The 20850-nt window shown below is 39.0% G+C and overlaps 1 protein-coding gene across 1 annotated transcript; it reads left to right on the top strand.

Annotated features, from left to right (window-relative positions):
• Positions 1-20847, top strand: LOC130411689 (myosin-IIIb). The gene is made up of 30 exons (XM_056736498.1): positions 1-369; positions 524-589; positions 704-834; positions 2679-2781; positions 5690-5792; positions 5918-6074; positions 7896-7998; positions 8187-8312; positions 10710-10818; positions 10945-11061; positions 11622-11722; positions 11808-11894; positions 12744-12809; positions 12994-13107; positions 13187-13298; positions 13520-13563; positions 14406-14468; positions 14640-14759; positions 15331-15416; positions 15602-15649; positions 16101-16148; positions 16279-16370; positions 16736-16915; positions 16998-17128; positions 17234-17433; positions 17789-17878; positions 19394-19559; positions 19652-19975; positions 20444-20513; positions 20651-20847. The coding sequence occupies exons 1-30, from the start codon at positions 268-270 to the stop codon at positions 20656-20658; spliced, it is 3267 nt and encodes a 1088-aa protein (XP_056592476.1). The 5' UTR covers positions 1-267; the 3' UTR covers positions 20659-20847.
• The last annotated feature ends 3 nt before the right edge of the window (positions 20848-20850 follow it).

The following is a 20850-nucleotide window of genomic DNA, read 5'->3' as shown; positions in this document are numbered from 1 at the left end:
GGAAAGGGTTAATAATCGTGTTTAATGATGGGCGGAGAGACGAGAGCGAGTGCGCGAGAGAGAGAGAGAGAGAGAGAGAGTGAGCGAGTAAGTGAGCGAGCAAGTGAGCGAGCGCGCGCTTAACTAACTGACTGACTGACTGACTGAGTCAGCAGATCCGCGTGGACGAGTTTGTACGTGAGGAAAACCGCGAGCTGTAGTTTTGTGATGCGACGACACGACACACTTTAAAAGCTTGAAGTTCACGCGAATCATTAGAGAATCACGATGGAGCACAAACTGCCGGAGGATCTCGCGAATCTGTCCGAACTGGACGAGACAAGTTTGCTGGAGGTTTTGACGGCACGCTTCAAACAAAACCGCATATACGTGAGTAACGTACACAAGACGTCCTGTGAACCCGCAGACTGAAACTAGCTGTGTCTCAAGGCTATAAAACATTTGTGTTTGTTCACTTTTCTGCTTACTGTATATACTTCTATTCAACTGGTTTAATGTACCCAGTCTGTGTTTTTTCTCCCAGACCTATATAGGGGACATCTTGGTGGCTGTCAACCCATTCAAATATCTGTCAATCTATGAAAGAGATGTAAGATTTCTTCACCTTTAGATATGATGATCTGATCTGTCCTGGCTTTACATCTTTATGATGACATAAGATGTGTTCAGGTCCATATGTGAGGTAATGTTGTGATCCCTGCAGGTCTCAGAACAGTATAAATGCCACGACAAGAGGTCTTTACCCCCTCATATATTCGCCGTTGCGGACCGAGCTTATCAATCCATGCTGGGACGTCTGGCCACGGGACCCAAGAACCAGTGTATTGTGATCAGGTGCGTATTTGTCCAAATGAATTCTTTTGTTTTCCCCCCAAAAGTATGTGGAAGGTGTTTGTCATCTCTGTGCGGTGACATATGTCAGTACAGTATGAAATCTTATGCTGGGTCATGTTTGTTTTCGCAACATGCAGAGACAAGACGCACATTCTCCCCTGCATTTGACACTTGAGATAAGAGCGTTCTTGTGTGCGTTGCGTTTCTTCCGAACGCACCACATTGTGCATTTGTGATGGACCAGAATGTTCGGTTTTTGAGGACGGCATTCACTTTCTTTTCTTTACGTTCATAAGTTGACTTCTATCACTGACACACCTTGAGCACACCCGGAACACCCGTTTCAGAAAGACTGTGATCGCATTTCAATAGCACAACTGATTCTGACAGTACATCTCTGCAGTGTCCGGTATCAGATTTAAGATTTTCCTCCACGTGCATCTCTCCTCCGAGACCGATGCTTAACCTTCTTAATGTAGTTTTCAGAAGTGCATCCTCACCGTCCATTTCTCTGGGCGTTGATGGACCCCTTAAGCAGCGTGAGGCTTAAAGCTCGTTTTTGTATTCATTGAGCAAATGATTATTCAAACATCAAGCTCACAATCCTCAATGGAGCACAATGAAGCGTGTTAATGACAGCACAGCGCTGGAGGGATGCTGATAATCTCCCAGACGACAGGGAAGATACGTTTTAATGTGAACTGAGACGAAAAGCGGTCTTTAAAGCACCCCTGTGTCATCAGATGTTAGTAATGCTGCTAATTTTAGAAAGAAGTGAGATTTTCTTGATTGATGTCTTGGTTACAGTATATACAGAAAGACAATTAAAAGACTTCTGAAATACATTTATGGATTGGGTAGACGCTTTTATCTGATTCAAGCTCATGTGCGTATCTTGGAAATCGAACCACTCACCTTTGCGTTGCTACCACAGAGCTCTACCAGTTAAGCTACAGAAACGTAAAATAATCACGTGTCTAACAGATTTAATTGCGCTGTTTTTTTAAGTGTATTTATAAGACATCTTATAATTATACAGTATTTGTGTTTAATCATTTGTGTAATTGAAGTGACATCACCATCATTTTGATTTAATGAGTGAGTGTTTAATGGGACTATAATGTGATATGTTAAATATTAGGCACACCGTTACTATTACTATTTTGATGTGATCATGGAATCGAGAATAACACATATTTTAGAAAATGAAGATTTTTCTTCCACGTTTCATCTTGATCAGACGTTTTGACCAGATTTTGCATGTTTTACATGTGTTTGATTTGATATCTAGGTATTTTAACTGTGTGTTTTTGTACTAACATTATTAAGTAAACATAACTGTTGTATGTAAATCTGTTTTTTGCTTGGGGTAAAAGAACACCCTTTTAATTAGAAATGTACCGATAGATCGGCTAATAATTGGTATTGTTCGATAATTTTTCACACTATCATCTATCAGCCATATATAAACAGCGGATGATCAGAGCCGATATATCCTTTCAAATTAGAACGGTCAGGACAATTCAATGAATATTTGCTATGCGTATATAAAATGTTTAGGAACATCACCAATTTGACACAAAACCCTAGCATGGCTCCATTTTATTTTTATTATTCCTTCAACCAAAAGCAGAACACCCCACACAGCTGCTCTCAAGAGTTGTGGCGCTCACTTTTTTCACATCTCATTTGATTTTGTTACTGAAACATTGAGGTCAACAATCAAGCAAAATGTGCAAAAAAAAATGTTGTGAAAAAAGCCGGGATCTGCAGTTGAAGCTCTTTTGTGCCACTGTCTTATGTTTGTTGCACTATAATCATTTCTCTGATGGTTTGTGTCGCAGTGGTGAGAGTGGAGCGGGCAAAACCGAAAGCACCAAACTGCTGTTGAGACACATCATGGAGCTGTGTAAAGCCAACTCGCAGCTGGAACAGCAGATCCTTCAGGTAACTCACACGACATCGGTTAGACCAGCGTTAATTTGACTAAAACCACCTACTGTGCACAGATTACAAGATCAGTGACTGCATTTGTGTTCAGATGCCACAGTTTTCGCTTAATTTATGGATTGGAAGTAGGAACTGCTCCCCGCCCATTCTAACACAAGTCTTGTGTATCTGTATGCCAAACACGTGTTTGTGTTTGTGGTTCTTTGCGTTGGGTCCTGATCACACTGTCGGGGCTTATTTCTGCGATAACAACCAGCTGCTTGAACATTATCCTGCTTATTACACGGCTACTTTCCACATGAGGAAAAGAATAGACATGAAATGGGAATTTGAAATTTTATTAGCTCAAATTGTACCGAATGCAGTCCTTCCATGAGGAAAAGACGTTTACTTTTGGTTTTAAGGTAAGAAACAATGTTCAGATGTCACAAAGAGGCAATTTGGTTTAATCTTTTGTAAATATACTGTCATATATGTAATTGAAAGACATATCTATATTTAATTTGACAAAAAACTATCAAAATTATTTGCTGCCTCTGGGTTACCGTGTGTTATTAGTTTTGAGTAGTTGTTATCTGGGAATAACGTTGCGACTTGTGTAATAAACACAAATGTCACGACTGGCCAATCAGAGTCAAGCATTCCAAAGAACCGTGTAATAAAACAAATAACACAGGACAGATGTTTATATGTTAAAATCCAGTGCAGGGGCAATTGACCCGCCCCCTTAGTACTTAAGATTTGTGAAGAAATTAAAGTTTTTATTGTTTTTAATGTTTTTACAAAGTTTGGGAAAATTATTGAATTACATTTGAAACACACTGGGCTAAGTCGTTAAAATAGATAGAGCTTAGTAAAACTCCATATTTGAGTTCCAATTTTGAAGAAGTTTTTTTTTTTTTACTTTTTGTTCGTTGATTATTCATACTGCTCAGTTTTTTCTTTTTGCAATATTTCACCATCTTAAATACGCTACAAAACACATTTCCATGAAGCCATGAAGTTTTTAATATCTTTTATATATATATATATATATATATATATATATATATATGATTGTAAACAGGATCATCAAGGTCACACACACCTTTCATTTCACAATTGGATTGCACAACACTTTTAGAAATGAGGATGTGTAGAAAGTTTTGTGTAATCTATTTACTGTCACCGTCCACATCAAACTCAAAATCTTCTTTTTGAAGTAGAACTGCAAAAACACTTCCCCGATCTGCCATGTGTCGATGAAACAGCTGGTCTAAACCTAAACTTGCATCATCGAGCTGCTTAGACAAACTTATATCTTGACACTCAAATAAAAGCCGAACTTTTCTTTGCAAAAACAAAAATGTTATGTGAACAAACGCCTGCTGCATTCATGTGGGAAGAGTTTTTTTCAGTTCTCACAACCGTCTTGCAGAGAGACATGATATCTGAGGGGGTTCTAAGAGACACCCAGGAACTTTAAGAAGTGACCTCGATGGTCTCCTGCTGGTGGGATTTAAGGGAGTCTAGATGGTATTATACTCCTTCACACATGATGAAATGGAGTTGATAGGTTTTGTTTCCTGCTTCATCAGCATCAGCTGCTGTAAATACATCACACATCCTGTTTCTCAAACAGTTATTCTTGATTTATATATTCTGTTGAATGTTTTCCATGTGTGTGTGTGTATGTGACACTGTGTGTCTATGTGTGGGAGTGTGTTTCTTTCTTTGCGTGTGTGTGTGTGTGTGCATGCGTGTTTGTGTGTATTTGTGTGCAACTCTGTGTATCTCTATGTGTGTGTGTGACTGTGTGTGAGATTGTGTTTCTGAATCCCTGTGTGTGACGCTGTGTCTGTGTGTGACATTATGTGTGTTGCGTGTGTGCGCTTGCGTGTGTGCGCTTGCGTGTGTGCGCTTGCGTGTGTGCGCTTGCGTGTGTGCGCTTGTGTGTGTGCTCGTGCTGGTGTGTGTCTGTGTGTGTGACTGTGTTTCTATATTTGTGTGTGTGTGTGTGTGTTTGTGTGTGCAACTCTGTGTATCTGTGTGTGAGATTGTGTTTCTGAATCTCTTTGTCTGTGTGTCCTGTAGCACAGTGGTTAGAGCATTGCGTTAACGATGCAAGGCTGTGGGTTTGACCCCAGGGTATTGCACATACATGTGTATAAATGTTTAGGATAGTGCAATTTAAGTCACTTTGGATAAAAGTGTCTGCCAAATGCATAAATGTACATGTGTGTGACCTTATGTTTGTGACCATTGTGTGTGTTCGCATGCTGGCTTGTGTGTGTGTGAGTGTGTCTCTCTATGTGTAGTTGTGTGTCTCTACATGTGATTGTCTATCTATATTTGTGTGTGTTTGTGTGTCTGTGCGTTCAACTCTTGTGTATTTGTGTGTCCCTATGTGTGTGAGATTGTGTTTCTGAATGTCTGTGTGTAACTCTGTGTGTGTGTCTGTGCACATGCTTGCGCGTGTGTCATCATTCTCAGTCCCTGAAGTAGAATAACTGGTTGAAGGATTTTCAGCGGTAAAACCTTTTTCCAGTGATTTCCAGAGGAAAGTTTTATTGCATGGCAGTTTGCTCAGGATGGCTCCAAACATTTACAGATCTCTCAGTTATGTTTCATTTAAGTATCCCCTTGAAAGGAAAACAGAAGAAAGAAATGTTGACCTGTAAGAGCGCAGAGCTGCTTTTGTGGATAGTTTAGCTCTTTGGTCTTGGAAGAAGTCAATGATCGGTTCTGAAATCCCAAAGAGCTAAACTAAATCTTAATCCTCTTTTATGAAGCTGATGTTTCTGTGTTCATGAGGCGGTAACTTTATTCTGATTCTCTTTGATTTATACACATCTATGATGCTTTGTTATGCAGTCCGTTTAGATGATGTTTATAATGAATCATAATCTTGTGTGCTTGTGTTTAGGTGAATCCTCTTCTAGAGGCTTTTGGGAACGCTCAGACCGTCATGAACGACAACAGCAGTCGCTTCGGGAAATACATTCAGCTCCGCTTCCTTAACTCTTCAGGTTTGTAGTGTTTATGACGGACAATAAACCATTAACGCCCGGATCAAAATCCTAGGTGTGTTCTTGACCCATAATTCATTTACCTTTGATCGAACATTAACATTTAAAGTTCTACATCCTTCCAGTCAAAGGAGCCAAAATCAACGAGTATCTCCTGGAGAAATCCCGGGTGGTCCATCAGGACGATGGCGAACAGAACTTTCACATCTTCTACTTCATGTTGGCTGGGATCTCTGCTGAGGATAAAGAGATGTACGGCCTTTTGGATCCCAGGCGCTACCGGTGAGTCTATGATGTCACTGTTGTGAAACCGGATGATCGACATGTTTGTGATGCTTGTCAGAGGTTCAGATATTTTGGAGGCGTGTTGTATTGTGCTGTGCAGGTATTTGTTGCACGGACGGTGTGACGTTGTGAAAGGTTGAGACTAGTCTTTGTCTTGTGGAAAATCAAACTGACTTCAAAATCTGATCAGATGAGTAGTGTTTGACTCATCTGATCACACGTCAGTCAGATCAGAGGTTGCGCTATACTTTTTATATTGGCTCGTAAAAACCCCGTCATAATCTATTATTACCCGTCCCTATGGCGCAAAGTGGCGTCACGTGGTAAATGGCATGTTCATGACGTCATCACGCTTTACTTTTGTTTACTCTAGGAACTTGCTGTATTTTAATACAAGTTTGGTGTGTCTGTCTCGGACATCAAATTATAATTATAGACAAATGTTTATGTTCATATGTCCAGTCAGTAATAATGACAGGTGCTTGTAAATTGTTTTGTTTGTAATCACTCACAAGTAAACTCACAAGCTTTTGCTGACGCGTTTTCCAAAACGGACCAGGCATTGTTAGTAAGCTAATGAATTGCAAACACACTTCCTTTCGTGCTTGTGTTCAGAGCAGGCGTAGAAGCCTACGATCACACTCTAATGAAGGGAAATGTCAAAACGGAGAATTACTAATTGCCCTTATTGTAATCCGTCAAAGTGACGGATGGACTTCAGATTTTTTGTCCCATGTGAAAACAACTGTCAGAGGAATGGAATTTTTCAGTTTACGCGAACTCTCGGTCAGATGTAATATCACGGTTTTATAGTATGTGAACAGCTTATAAATAAGTCAAACAACAAGTTGACTTTGTGGGAAATGTTTATGATTATTACTAGTATTAAAGTTAGTCCCTCTGCCTTAATTTTTCCTTATCGCTTCCTTATTTTCCTTATCTCTTTCCTTGTTTATTTTTAAAGTTCATTTGTATTGAAAACTACATTGTTTACAATGTAAAAACAGTCATAATTTGTAATGATTAAAATGGTTTTAACGAGACATTACATTTCGTTTTATTGTTAAATAATATCAAATGTAATTTTATATTTACATATATCATATATATTAAATATACATATGCCATACACGGTAAAATTTCTGTAATATTCAACAAGAGTACACGTGTTCCTTTACAAAAAATGATGTCAATTTTTTTTTTTAAGTGTGAAATACAGGTCACGGTCATTTTTTTTAGTTAAAACATCAAACGGATATTTCATTATCCAGATGTTTCTTATATTTGTAACCACTTATGTATATTAGGGCGTTTTATGTTATATTTGTGTTGTTTATTTATTGACATTATTTATTGATATTATTTATTCTCGCCCTCATGGTGTTTTGATTTTGTGTGTATGACTCAGAGTTTGCAATAATCTGTGGAAAGGCCACATGGGATGAACTTTGGTTGTGGTTGTCCATTTTAGCACTTGTATGTGGTTAACTGTATAGTTAAAGGTACTAAGCAGATTTATATTACCATTTCATATTGTATTTATCAGTAAATGAAATACCCTGTTAACATATTTGTAAAATATACAAAACTTTGCTGTGAAATATTTGGTTTTAAAATTTGGCCTTAATGCAGTAAAATGTTTATTTTCCATTGGGTGTTTTTCACAGTTTTAAACTGCAAAGTTGTTAACAGAAGTGCAACCACAAGAAGCCTGACAACCACAAATGCATAATATTTTTTCCAGTGTGTATAGATTATATACAAAGCACCCTGAAGGTGTGTGTAATAGCCCTAAATTTCCTTCTCTCTGTCTGTCAGGTATTTAAACGGCAGGTTCGGGCAGGAAGACGGGGTCCAAAACTGGCGTTCAAAATATTCTGATGTGTGCAATGCCATGGACATGGTGGGATTTGAAGAGCAGGTAATAACAGGAGCTGATTCGTGAAATAAACCATAAGCTAGACTACAATGTTGTTACTTGTGTCAGAAATTAAATAATAAGTACAACAGTAAATATAAACTGTTTTTTAAATCCAAGCCCAGACCTGGATGACATCATATTCGTTAAAGGGTTCCTTTGCTTGAACTTTCACACCCTCTTGTTTGCAGGAGAAGGTGGACATGATGACCATTCTTGCAGGAATCCTGTCTTTAGGAAACATCGCGTTTGAAACAACAGATAGTGACGTTCTTAGGGTGACTGAGGCATCGCGAGGATGGCTGAAGGCGACTGCTGTGAGTTTCCTGTTATCTTCTCAGCTGCGAAGTGTGAAAACTGTCATGTTAAGATAGCAGAACATGCTTTTTTTAGATGCTTATGTGATTTTATACATTGTGAGATCACCTTTAAAAAAAACATGTTTAACTGCTATAATCGGGTCCTGAGTGCATCTAGCTACCCAGAAACGTGAAAAATAAGGACCATGTAAGTTTGTTTTGGTGTGCCTTTGCCCTGCAAGCATGTGAGAAATTGAGCTGTTCAGATTTCGTTCAAATCGGATTTTATTATAATGTTACCGCCCCATATTCTACACAGTTCCACCCACCACGGCCTGCCATTGTTGTTTTCACAAGCGACAGCGGTGTACGTGACGCCATGGCTAAAGTTCCTGGACAACATGCAATGTAGTCGCTGCACCTAGGAAGAGACAGGGGTGGATTTAGTTTATTTTTAGTGGAAATCCATCAGAAACCATGAGGAAAAACCTGCTTGTTTGCGCGAATCACTTCAAACCGGAGTGCTTTTTCAACCTGGGACAGTACAAACAGGATAATTGTTCCTCAAGAGGGACCGAGACCAACTAAACGAGACAAAACTGCCGATGTGACTAATATTTATCAACAGTCTGAATTGACATAAATATAAAATATAAGACGCTAAGTCAGTCAATTGTCAGTGGTCGTATGAGGAGACCTTTAAGGTGTTCTTATGAGTTGCTAGGGTTTTGCAAGCTGGTTGCTAAGGTGTTCTTAATGGGTTTTTGCGCATATATCTGTGCTGTGGGTGGGTACAAAGTAATTGGTGGTTGCCGTGGCGTTGACGAGTCAAACAGGTCAAGATCTAGTCAGCCGGCTCTTCACACACACCGACCTGTCTGGGTTGCAGGACTGCATACTTTACAGTCACCGCATCACCTCTACCGTCCCGGGTGAATTATGACTCACTCGAACACAAAGAAACTCTTTTAAGGCCAAACTGAAGGACCCGTCCTCATCTGGGCTTTTATGATAAGACACACAGTGCAGAGAAAGGTCACACAGCTATGTTTAGACTCTATGAGGTTGACCTGTAAGTGACGGGAGAGTTAGTTGTCATTTGATTCATTTTGTGACGCATGTGGTTTTATCAGATCTTATTGAAAGTGTAGAATCATCCTTTAACTTGTCGAGCAGTTTAGATCGATGTTTCTTTTGTTGTAACAGTGTACACAAACACCCCCCAGCATCTGTACACACGTACGTTCATGTGACCTTTACGGTATGACATTTGTGTTTAAGTTGCTATAGTTTATGTTTGACTGGTCATTGTTCTTTAATGGCAGCATCTGTTTTTATGTCTTTTTTGTTTCTTGGAAGTGTGTATGTGTTGGAACATTATTGGATCATAGTGATAATTATATATTTATATTTATAGTGACATATTTTATGCTGTAGGCCTATAGTGTCGATATATATCAAACATATAAATGTTTTTTATTTTGTGCTTTTACTTTTTTGAAGAGTTCTCGCTAGGGTTGTCACAATTATTAAATAATCGTCTCTTCGCAATTATTTGATGTCGTTTTAATTATTTCAGTTAACTGCAAATATTGTGAAACAAAGGTGATCTGAATTATCTGCTGCATTTACATTCACTGTCCATTCACTGTTACAGACATTTCTCCATCATTTGAGTTGTATTAGCTTTGTATGTTTTGTGTCAATTTGTTTTGCATCTACAGACTGTCAAATCTAACCGTCTTCACTGTTAAGTTCACTCTCTAGTAAATAATATTAGTTATTTACCAAATTTTTTCATTTCTGAAGTAAATATTTTTTTATTTGAATAAATGAATTGTCTTTTATAGTTATTATGTCAAGGCCTTAAAACAGACAATCGTAATAATTTAAAGACGATTTATCAGATTCGTGACAGTCTGTTCTCTCTCTGTCTTACTTTTTTTAATTCCTTACATAATATTAACATAATGCTAAAAAGTTTGATGAATTCTGACAGTTTTTATGAATTTGCATACAGAAAGTTTAATCAAAATTTAAATGTCATTTCAATAATTCTACAAGTTGAAATGAAAATGAAAGTGTTGGACATAAATCTCAGTTTCATTGTTTAGATTTTGTTCAGAGTATTGTTTCACTTATAAATGGTTATATTGTGTGTTGCATCGAATTGTCATCTGAATGTAACGTTACACCCTTGCTGGTAAATTAAACAAATATTCAAGCCGTTCGGCCAAACCTTATAAAACAGCCCACAAAATTTGAATGTTTCATTTTGCTGCTGTTCTACGATCAACTCGTGTGATGATTCAGGAACATGTTCTGCTTGGCTAAATCACATCGTGCTACACAAAGCCGATTTGCAGAAATGAAACCCCATTTAGTGTTTTGCATTTGTGTGGTGGTGTGACGCAGGGTCAGTTTGGTGTTCAGGAGGAGGATTTATTGAAGAGTTTGACGTGCACAACTTCGGTGACGAGAGGAGAGGCCATCCAGAGACTACACAACCAGCAGCAGGCCGAGGGTACGACGGATGAAGTGTGAACACAGTTTCACATGTGTCTCAATGCACAAACTTAAGACACGTTCTTAGAGTATGTGTTTTTCACACCTGACGCTTTGTAAAGGTGGCTGTTGACATTTTTTTCAGACGCCAGAGACTCGATTGCCAAAGTGGCGTACGGTCGAGTGTTCGGCTGGATCGTCAGTAAGATCAATGAACTGCTCGCTCCTCAAGTCGACGCTGATGTTGAGCTGAATGAAATCGGTAATCATGCAGATTCATTAGAAAAACCTGAACTTTCACGTTCTGAATCTGAACACAATGTATAGTTCTCCTGAAAACAAAAAAGGTGTCGATTATTCACCCTCATGTTGTTTGAAAACCTGTACGTGACTCTTCTGTGGAACACAAAAGAAGATATTTTGGGAAATGGTTGTGTGTTCAAACAATGGAACTCAATGCAGTTTAATGCGGTTTAACGACTCTGTTAGAGACCAGTTTTTACTGCACCTGTGCATTGTTGTTCTTTTGTTGCACAAATTGCTTCTATTGTTTCTCCTGCCTTGTGCGTCGCTTTGGATAAAAGTGTCTGCTAAATGACTAAATGTAAATGTAATGTTGTTTAGTTACCAACATTCTTCAAAATATCTTCTTTGGTGTTCGGCAGAAGAAAGTCATTTGGGTGACATGAGGGTGAGAAAATTAGAGATTTTTTATATTTGGGTGAACTGTTTCTTTTTATTTATCTTTTTTAAATTCTGTGAAAAAGTTAGATGGAAAACCCCATGTGATGTTTAAGGCTTGGCTGGTTACTGTGTTTACAGGAATCCTCGACATCTTCGGTTTCGAGAACTTTACGGTGAACCGATTCGAGCAGCTCTGCATTAATCTCGCCAACGAACAACTCCAGTATTTCTTCAACCATGTATGTTGGTCGTCGTTCGTACAATGACTATATAAACAACACTTTCTGCTGTGCTTTATGTCGACACTGTTTGATTTTCCTCTAGCACATTTTTCTGATGGAACAGAAGGAGTACAAACAGGAAGGCATCGAATGGGAGACTATAGTCTACAAGGACAACAAACCCATACTGGTACTGAACATTTCTGTCCACGTTTGCTCTCTGTGATCATCGTGTACTCTCTCCAAGTTTTTTTCTTTTTTCCTTCTGTCCAACTCCAAATATACACCCGAGCTCTGAGTTTGGCAGGCGGTTATGTGGTAAATCCCAAACACCGTATGGGCTGAGAGTGGAGGACACGAACGAGGAATTAAATTGTGACTCAAATCCTTTAACTTTCTGCAGTTTCTCTTCATATCAGTCTTGTGTGTGACATTCACTTGGCGTAAAAAAACGGTGCCTTAGTGCCCTAAACGACCATTTTAAATCCTAAATCTCATTCATTCTCTGATCATTTATTCACACTCATGTGGCTTTCATCTGTGAAACACGAAAGAAGATATTTTGAGAAATGTCTCGGTGGTTTTGTGTGGGGGGCCAATGTTGTTTGGTAACCAACGTTCTTCAAAATATCTTCTTTTGTGTTCTGCGGAAGGAAGAACATCATGAATAAATGTTGAAATAAATTTCATTTTGGCATGAGCTGTCCCTTTAACACTCAAAAACACGACTAAGCAAAATGGTGATGTCATAAAACACAACTTTTCTCCCCTTTTAAAGAAATGGACTTCCTGTAAAGTGAGTGCTGTTATTCCTGAAGTAGATCATGTTTTAAAGCAAACCCTTTTGTCCACACAAGAGATTTCTGGGCTGTTCCGCTCTGTAAATATGAACTCTGCCTTGTAATTACAGGTCTGCGTAGAGTTAAATGCGTGTCACATTCTGCTGTAAACCTCAGTGTTTCCTGTAGAGCCGTCTCATACACATAAAATGACATTCAGAGAACGTGTGTAAACTCACTCAAACGTTTTCTGTGTTCAGGATTTATTCCTCACCAAACCCATCGGGATTCTCTCGCTGCTGGACGAACAAAGCGCCTTTCCTCAGGTACAAATGTTGGCAAAAATGCCCTCAAATATACCTTAAAAATGAGCGCTGCACACAATATTGAAGAAAAATACTATTTGTGATAATTTGCTGACAAATGCATCGCATCACGTGCCAGACAAGCTGTTAAACAGACGACCCATTCATGAAGATATTCAAGGTCATGTGTAATCTACACCCACAGGCCACTGACAGAGACTTTGTTGACAAGCTAAACAGCAAATTTAAAACGGTTCCCAACTTTGAGGTGGTGAGAAGCCACACCCCTCTCTTCACTATTGTGCATTACGCTGGGAAGGTGAGATCACACAACACCTGTATCATCATTCCAGAAGAACAAACCTGTGTTCCTGTATGAAGAGTGTTTCTGTGTTCAGGTGCAATACAACGGCAGCGGTTTTCTGGAGAAGAACAGAGACACTATTCCGGCCAACATCCGGGAGCTCTTCATCAACAGCGTGACTCCTCTGCTCAGCGTTCTCTTCGCCGGTTTGTCACTCTCTCTCAATCTGAGCGCTGCAGTCTGATCCCACATCTGTGGATATCTGAAAATCAGAAGCGTGTCTGATTGAACCGCAGCATCATGTGAACACATTTGCATACGGGTTGGGAGGGTCACGTCAGTTTGAACATCGGAGCTTGTGGGTTTTTTATTGCGATATTAAAATGTAGGCGATGCTTGTGTGACAGATCTGTTTGGTGTTTTTCAGCCACGATCTCTCGGACAGGGACACTCATGCCACGGAAGGCCAAGGTAGAGATGATTTTTATTAAAGGAAGTTCATCCAAAGTTCATCATTTTGGTCACATGCGCAGTGCTGCAAGCAGGTTATATTCATTCGGGGAGACTCTAGTTGGTGATTTTTTTTATATTTTTAACCAAAAAATTATCCTTATTTATATATTAAATAGTATTTGGGAGTTATTTCACAGATAAAAGATGGAAAACCTCTAAATTTTGAGGTGGACCTTTGTCTCTGCCCTTAAAATCCCTTGCCCCGTTTCCAGCCCTGTGTATGACCTTTCTTTAGTCAAACAATTGAAGTTGACAATTATTTAAAACTTTATAAACATCTGTTAGTCCAAACATTGTGTGCTTATTTAGTCAAGTTAAAACCAAAACAAACTAAGGAACGTTAAATTCAAATAATGAAAGCTTTAAATCTTATTGCTTCTTGTATGCCTCAGCATAAAATATTATGAAACGACTAGTTATAATGAGACATGTGAAAAACTATGAGATATGATGTTATGTTTTTATATTTTAATCAAGAATTCTTATGGGTTTGTTTTGATTTCAATTTTGCTAAATAAGTATAAAAAAATTCTTCACCCTTTACATGTGTATACATTGACAGATTTTTTTATTATTATTTATTAAAGCGATTTTATTTTGAAAGTCCATAGCAAATCTAATAAAAAAAACAGCAGAGAATAAATTGTAATCGTCTTAAAAATGTGCCTTAATTTTCTTTGCTTTGACTATGATGCTGGATAAAAAAACAAATAGTTAAAGCTGTGTCCAATCTCACATTGTAACATCACTAGTACAAGTGTTTAATCAGGTGACCTGTTTAACCTTTGTGCCGATTTCAGTTACAAGTTTCAGAAGACAACTTTAACTCAACCAGGAAACAATCTGTGGGGGCACAGTTCAAGGTAAACAATATTTTGGAAAAAAAACAAGTAAATTTACTCTATCACATTATCAGTGTGATAAAATGTACACAAACACATCTACATTATTGACTGCATATGTAACGTATTGACGTATATGACACGTTGTGTTTATATTTGGAGCGGAAACTAACAATGTTGTTTTCTGTGCAGCATTCTCTGGCTGTGCTTATGGAGAAGATGTTTGCGGCAAGTCCACATTTCGTTCGGTGCATCAAACCCAACAGAAGCAAACAGCCTGACGTGCTGGACAGCCAACTGGTCATGGATCAGGTACAGCTGGAGATCTCATCATGGTCTCATTCAGGTCTCATCAGTACACACAGCAAAACTTCGCTGCTTTCCGGCCCCGTTTGTGGCCTCCAATTTTCCACAGTTCAGTGTTTACCAAATGCTTGGTTTAAGGGATAATTCACAGAAATATACTCTGTCATCATTTGTTCACTCTCATGCTTTTTAAAACCTCCATGTGATTATTTCTTCTGTGCAACTTAAAAAAGATATTTAGAGAAATGTCTCTGTGGTTTTGCGTTCAAATGGAAGTCAATGGGGTTTAGTGTTGTTTAGTTACCAACATTTTTTAAGATATCTTCTTTTGAGTTCTGCAGAATTCAGTCATACAGGTTAAGAATACACACAGGGGGAGTAAGTAATGAACAATTTTTCAGTTTTGAGGGAAACTCATCCTTTAAAGTCACTAGATCTTGTACAGTTTCAGGAGTTTGTTAGCAGTAGTATTAAAGCTAAGCAACGTTGTACAACACTGACACCTTGTGGTCATTTGAAGAGAAACAGTTTGGTGAAGCCTCGGTCGTATTTACATTCTCCTCTTCTGTCTCTTCAGCTGAGGTATAACGGCCTGTTGGAAACCATTCGTATCCGGCGAGACGGCTTCTCGTGGCGTCCGACCTTCACAGAGTTTGTTGAGAGGTGCGTGTGATAATCAAACAATCTCTCAAAAATTAACCCATCAGGCCTGTAGCTCAAATGCAAGAGCATTGCGTTAGCAAAACATGGGTTCAATCCACAAAGGCGACAATAAAATGCGTACTGTAAGTGTTTAAAAAGGCATCAATTTAAATGTGTTGCAACATAATCACATTTGTGTCCTGCAGGTATAACATTCTCCTGGTGAAACCAAATCTCCCGCTGAATAAAGAAAGGTTTGATCACATCTTATAATAGTGTTGTGTACACAAAGTCATTCAAACAATAAATCACTTGATATGCCTCTATTTAAAGCTAGATAAGAATGCATACTTTCAGTCTACCGTACATGTACTTCTATTTTAAATTACACATAAGTTTACTTGACATTATATTCATACTTGACTAACAGAAAAGTATGTGACCTGTTGTTGTGTATATACATATAGTATACCATTAAAAAAACTTCTAAGGTGGTATATCACTGTAAGTGTACACTGAAGTGTACTTTCATTAACCAAATGTGCTACAAGTGTGAAACTAGTTAACTATTCTGTAAGTTCACCTTTAGTGCACAAAAAACTGATGAGTAAACTTGTATACTCAAAATGTACTTCTTAAAAGTAAACTTTTCACTTGGAAGTATACTTGTTTTGCATAAATGTCTTGTTGTCTTATTGTTTTCAGTTGTCTAACCATTCTGAATAGCACTGAGCTGTCTGGCTGGAAATGTGGGTACGTTTGGATCATGCAAACACAGAATTTAACATTGTTTCATTCCAATTGGCTGGAGATATCTTCAAAAGAGTTCAATGCGATACCTGAATTGTTTCTAATAACGCTTTCTCTTTTGTCGCTCTTTCAGGTTATCACGGTTGTTTTTCAAGTACTGGCATCAGGAGGAATTGGCCCGTCTGCTGGAGAGGATGGGCCGGGCAGCTGTTGTCATTCAAAAGAGTGAGTTACAATCGCACATGTTTGCTTTTGCTTTAATTACATTGGGCGTATATAAGCTCCAGCAACGCTTGCGTGAATAGTCTTGGCTCTCAGATTTTATTGCTGTGCCTCTGGCGTCTGTCAGACATTCATTAAACTACAGAACTGTCAGGACAGGTACAGACGTGATCCGGTCTTGAACCCACTTTACTTACGGTTCATGATGAGATGGAAGGAAGTTGCTCATGAAACAAGCGTGCAGTGCTGAAGGCCTGATGTGTTTCATATCTGAAGGCGGATATATCAATGTTTTAACAGAACTGGTACTGTATTGACCCCATTGAACAATTCTGGTAAATACTGAAAACATGTGATGTCTCGTGCAGATAACCGCATGAGGATCTGCAGAAGAAAGTATTTGGTTCAGATAGCAGAGATACGACGACAGCGACAGGCCCAACGGGAGAAAGAGGAGCGAGAGGAAGAGGAAAGGAGACAAAAGCTGCTGGAGGAAGAGGAGGAGGAGGAGGAGAGGAGACGTCTGGAGGTGGAGCAGGAGAACCTGCGTAAGAAATACTGTTCTTGACCTCTCACGTTCAAACCTACCTTAGTGATTAGGATCACGTGTTTATGCGTTTTGTTATTCAGGCCCGACGTTTTCACCGGTTCCTTTGCCGAGGAAGAAGAAGCCTCAGCCAAGACCGCGCTCGGTGCTGAACAGCCTCATCAAAGCCCATCACACGGCACCTGTGCCACGACCTCGCAGCAAACTATTTGAGGTGACCTGCTTACATTGCTCTAAAGAAACTCATGTGGATAAGTTTGAGCGTCATGTAACTGTTTTTTTTTTTCTCGAGATAATATTTGTTTTATCTTCTGGACAGGCGACTCCGTTTGATAATGAACTCAATGAGAATGTTCATCTGGATGTTTCCATGGTGCTTCAGCCAATAGATGAAGAGCGCATTAAAGAAAAGCACTTGAAAAAGACAAACACCATTCGCTGGTTTAAAGAGACACAAGTGCGCAAGCTAGCAAGAGATGGAGAATTCCCAAGCTGGTTCCACGGAATGATCACGAGAAGGTTTGACTTATTCACCTTATACTCCAGTAATGTGAAAGACAGAATGCACAGAAGCTTGATACTAGTGAAAAAACGGTTTATTATATCATGTATTCATGTTTGAACTGATCCTAAAATTTCTAAACATTAGTCTTGTGTTTAAATATGGATATGACATTGTTTTCTTTGCACCATTCAAGATTTGCAAACATTCCATCTTTTGTTATTTTGTGACATGTTGTCACTAGTTTTGTGACATGTTGTTACTAGTCACTAGTAAACAAAAATCATTTCATTTAAATGCCTATTGCTGTAGAAAAAACGTTTTTGTGGCTGTATAAATGTAAATATTCTGATTGTAACTTTGCTTTCTTAGACAAGCAGAAGATCTCTTGATCGATAAACCTCTCGGATGCTTTTTGGTGCGTGTTGGTCAAAGTCGGGAGGGCTATACTCTCACCTACAGGTGAGTGAAGTTCAGTTTATTCTTGTGCGTAGGTCCTACGCAGAGCCGTGTACCCTATGCCGTAGACCGACGTGCACCTCTCAAAAAATGTAAAGATGAGTCAACTAAACGCGGCCCCTAGGTGGACAGCTAGCGCTGGGATTGGTCTGTTTGAACCACTCCCTCAGGTCAAAAAACTCTGTGATAGAGAATTCATTTGAAAACGAGTTTAAACGTAAACATGACTCTAAGTAAGTTATTTTTGCTTCTGTATTAAACATCTCAAACCTGCAACAAAAGCGATTGTTTACTTGCCGCTATCACCCGCCGTTAATGCTTCTCAAAACAAGCTGCTTCTTCTTCGGCTCTTGTCTTGGTTACACAGGCAACACGGGTGTGGACGCTTAGTGGTCATTGCCTGTTGATGCGCACAACGACGTTGAAGTATAATTGAAAACCGACACATAGGCTACGGCGTAGGTACGACGCTCGTGTATGCCAAAATACTGTACACTAAGACTGTGTCCAAAATAGCCCCCTATACCCTAATATAGTGCACTATTTGAGGGACATCTATTTTTAGTGGTGTCTGAATAGAAAGTGGACATAATTGAGTGTATTCTTTCAATACCATGTCAATCATAATAACGAGTGTACAACCGATGTACACTCACGGCTAGCTTCTAGCCATCTATCATGAAGCTGGCAATGAATGATTCCCGCGTCTCTGCAGAAGATGTGTCCGAATTTACTCACTCGATTTCACCGCTCCTTAAAGTGGACTATATTAGTGAACTAATGTAGGGAATAGTGAATGAGGGTATAGGGAGCGATCTCAGACAACGCCTTATAGTGAATACTGGTATATTCAGACACTCTAATGACATTAATAATATGATAATATTAATAATTCACTGCCTGTATCTGGCTGACACATCTGCAGATGTGGTGGTGGTTTTGCACCCGTGTAACATTTTGACTTTGAGCCACAATGGTTACCAACTCACTCTCTACCTCCCAAACTCTTGTATTTTGAGGACGATTTATTGGACAAAGAAAAGGAACTCAAAACAAACAAAGATTGTATTGATAGGATTACTTATTCGTTTTTAAAAACACCCAATAGATGTCGGGATAATATCATTAGCATGAATTATTTTGAAAATATACATCACAGCCTGCATACAACCATGTTAATAATAATTATACGTTATATGTAATTTTGATAAATAATGACAAATAGAATATAGGTCATAGAAATTCAAGATATAATAATTCAAACAAGATGGAAACAAACAGAAATAAAAACAAGTTATACTAAATGCATTTTATATATATATATATATATATATATATATATATATATATATATATATATATATATAATAATACAAAATCTAAATAAAGTTGAAAAAGAAAAGTTGTTCACATGCAAATCAATAAACTAACAATGCAAGAAAACCATGATGATTTTCAGTTTCTTTTGAGATCAGAACTGACCCCAGTGCTAAAGTTGATGTTGGTTGGATGTAACAGGGGTGCTGATCGCTGTCGTCACTACATGGTGGAGGTTCAGACCAATGGGAAGTATGTGATCCTCGGGGAGGACCGGGCTCACTCCTCCCTCACAGATCTGGTCCAGTGTCACACTGAGTTGGGCATCAAACCCTTCATGGAGCTGCTCACAGAGCCCTGTGGTCAAGTGAGTCTGTTTACCAATTACTCATTAGCGAACAGTCAACAAAACATGAGTCTTTTTTTACTTTTATCGTTTCATGTTTGTTCATCTATCAGACGAGCGAACACGAGCCGGACTATGAAGAGCTCAGAGCCGCTGCTTCAGCTGCTTCAGTGGAGAACAACGGTGCAGAGGAGGAACATCAGAACACGGGTTCAAATAAAATCTCCTTACAGCTGCAGAGACTCTTCCTGCCCCCGGGGCAAAACTCGAGCGGCGAGGCACACAAACCCCCTGTACTGAAGCGTATCTCTGATAGACGCCGACGGACAGAGGCTGCAGCGGAACACAAGGATAACGGTGATCGCGAGAGCCGACCGTTCCCAAGACTCTACCCGTCCATCAGACTGGCCATGAGGGAAATTCAGCAGATCCAACAGGTGACAAACAAACGCCTGATATAAACTTAAGGCGTTGTTTCTAGATGGTTTATTCCAAACGTGTCATTCTCCTTATAAAATGCAAGTTGCGGTTATCATTACGAAATATGTGACCTTTCGCCAAGCTTTTGAGACAACCATCTGAAACATCATAGCAACCACACTGAACAACACAAATACACTTAGAACTCCTTAGCGCCCACACCCTGGCAACCACCCGCAGGCAGCACTTTCTGAATATGCCAACCAGATCGATCAACAATCCAGGTTAGCTTGGTTTCGGTTTAGAGAGAAAAGCTTTTTTAACAGGAGACAGCCTGGAGTTATGCAAACACTCTCATTAAAACAAGATAAAGGGAAACGCTTTCTTCCTGGCATGCTTGTCCAGACAGAAGCACATGTTGATCGTAAAATCACCAACCAAACCAAAGTGATCATAGGCGTTGACATATTCATGTTGTTTCTCAGGACTTTCAGCAGAGCCCGGAACACATCCGTGTCCCCTCCAGCAAGCCCGTGGCCTCGTGGAAGAGGACCGGTGAGTGTTTGAACTGTTTGATGCATCCAATCAAATGCTCTCGTTAGAATTAAAAAGCAAATTATTGTATGACTGTAAAGTTGAGGCACTGATCTTGATCTCTGTGTAATGACACTGTGTGTATTTGTATATTTCAGATGCGTAACACGTCGGGCACGTGTTCTTGATGCTGCTATTATTTTTGTTTCATTCTTTTTTTTATTTGATTGTAAATTGTAATCAAGATTTTTAACTTAATTGACATCGTTCTCATTGGTTGTAATTTTATGTTTTTCTATTTAACTTGTAAATTATGTTTTCGTTTTATGTAATTAAATAAACAGTGTTTTATTTACCA

Source organism: Triplophysa dalaica, chromosome 22, assembly GCF_015846415.1.
Source record: "Triplophysa dalaica isolate WHDGS20190420 chromosome 22, ASM1584641v1, whole genome shotgun sequence".
Lineage (NCBI taxonomy): Eukaryota > Metazoa > Chordata > Actinopteri > Cypriniformes > Nemacheilidae > Triplophysa > Triplophysa dalaica.
This window is presented reverse-complemented; position numbering and strand designations above follow the sequence as displayed.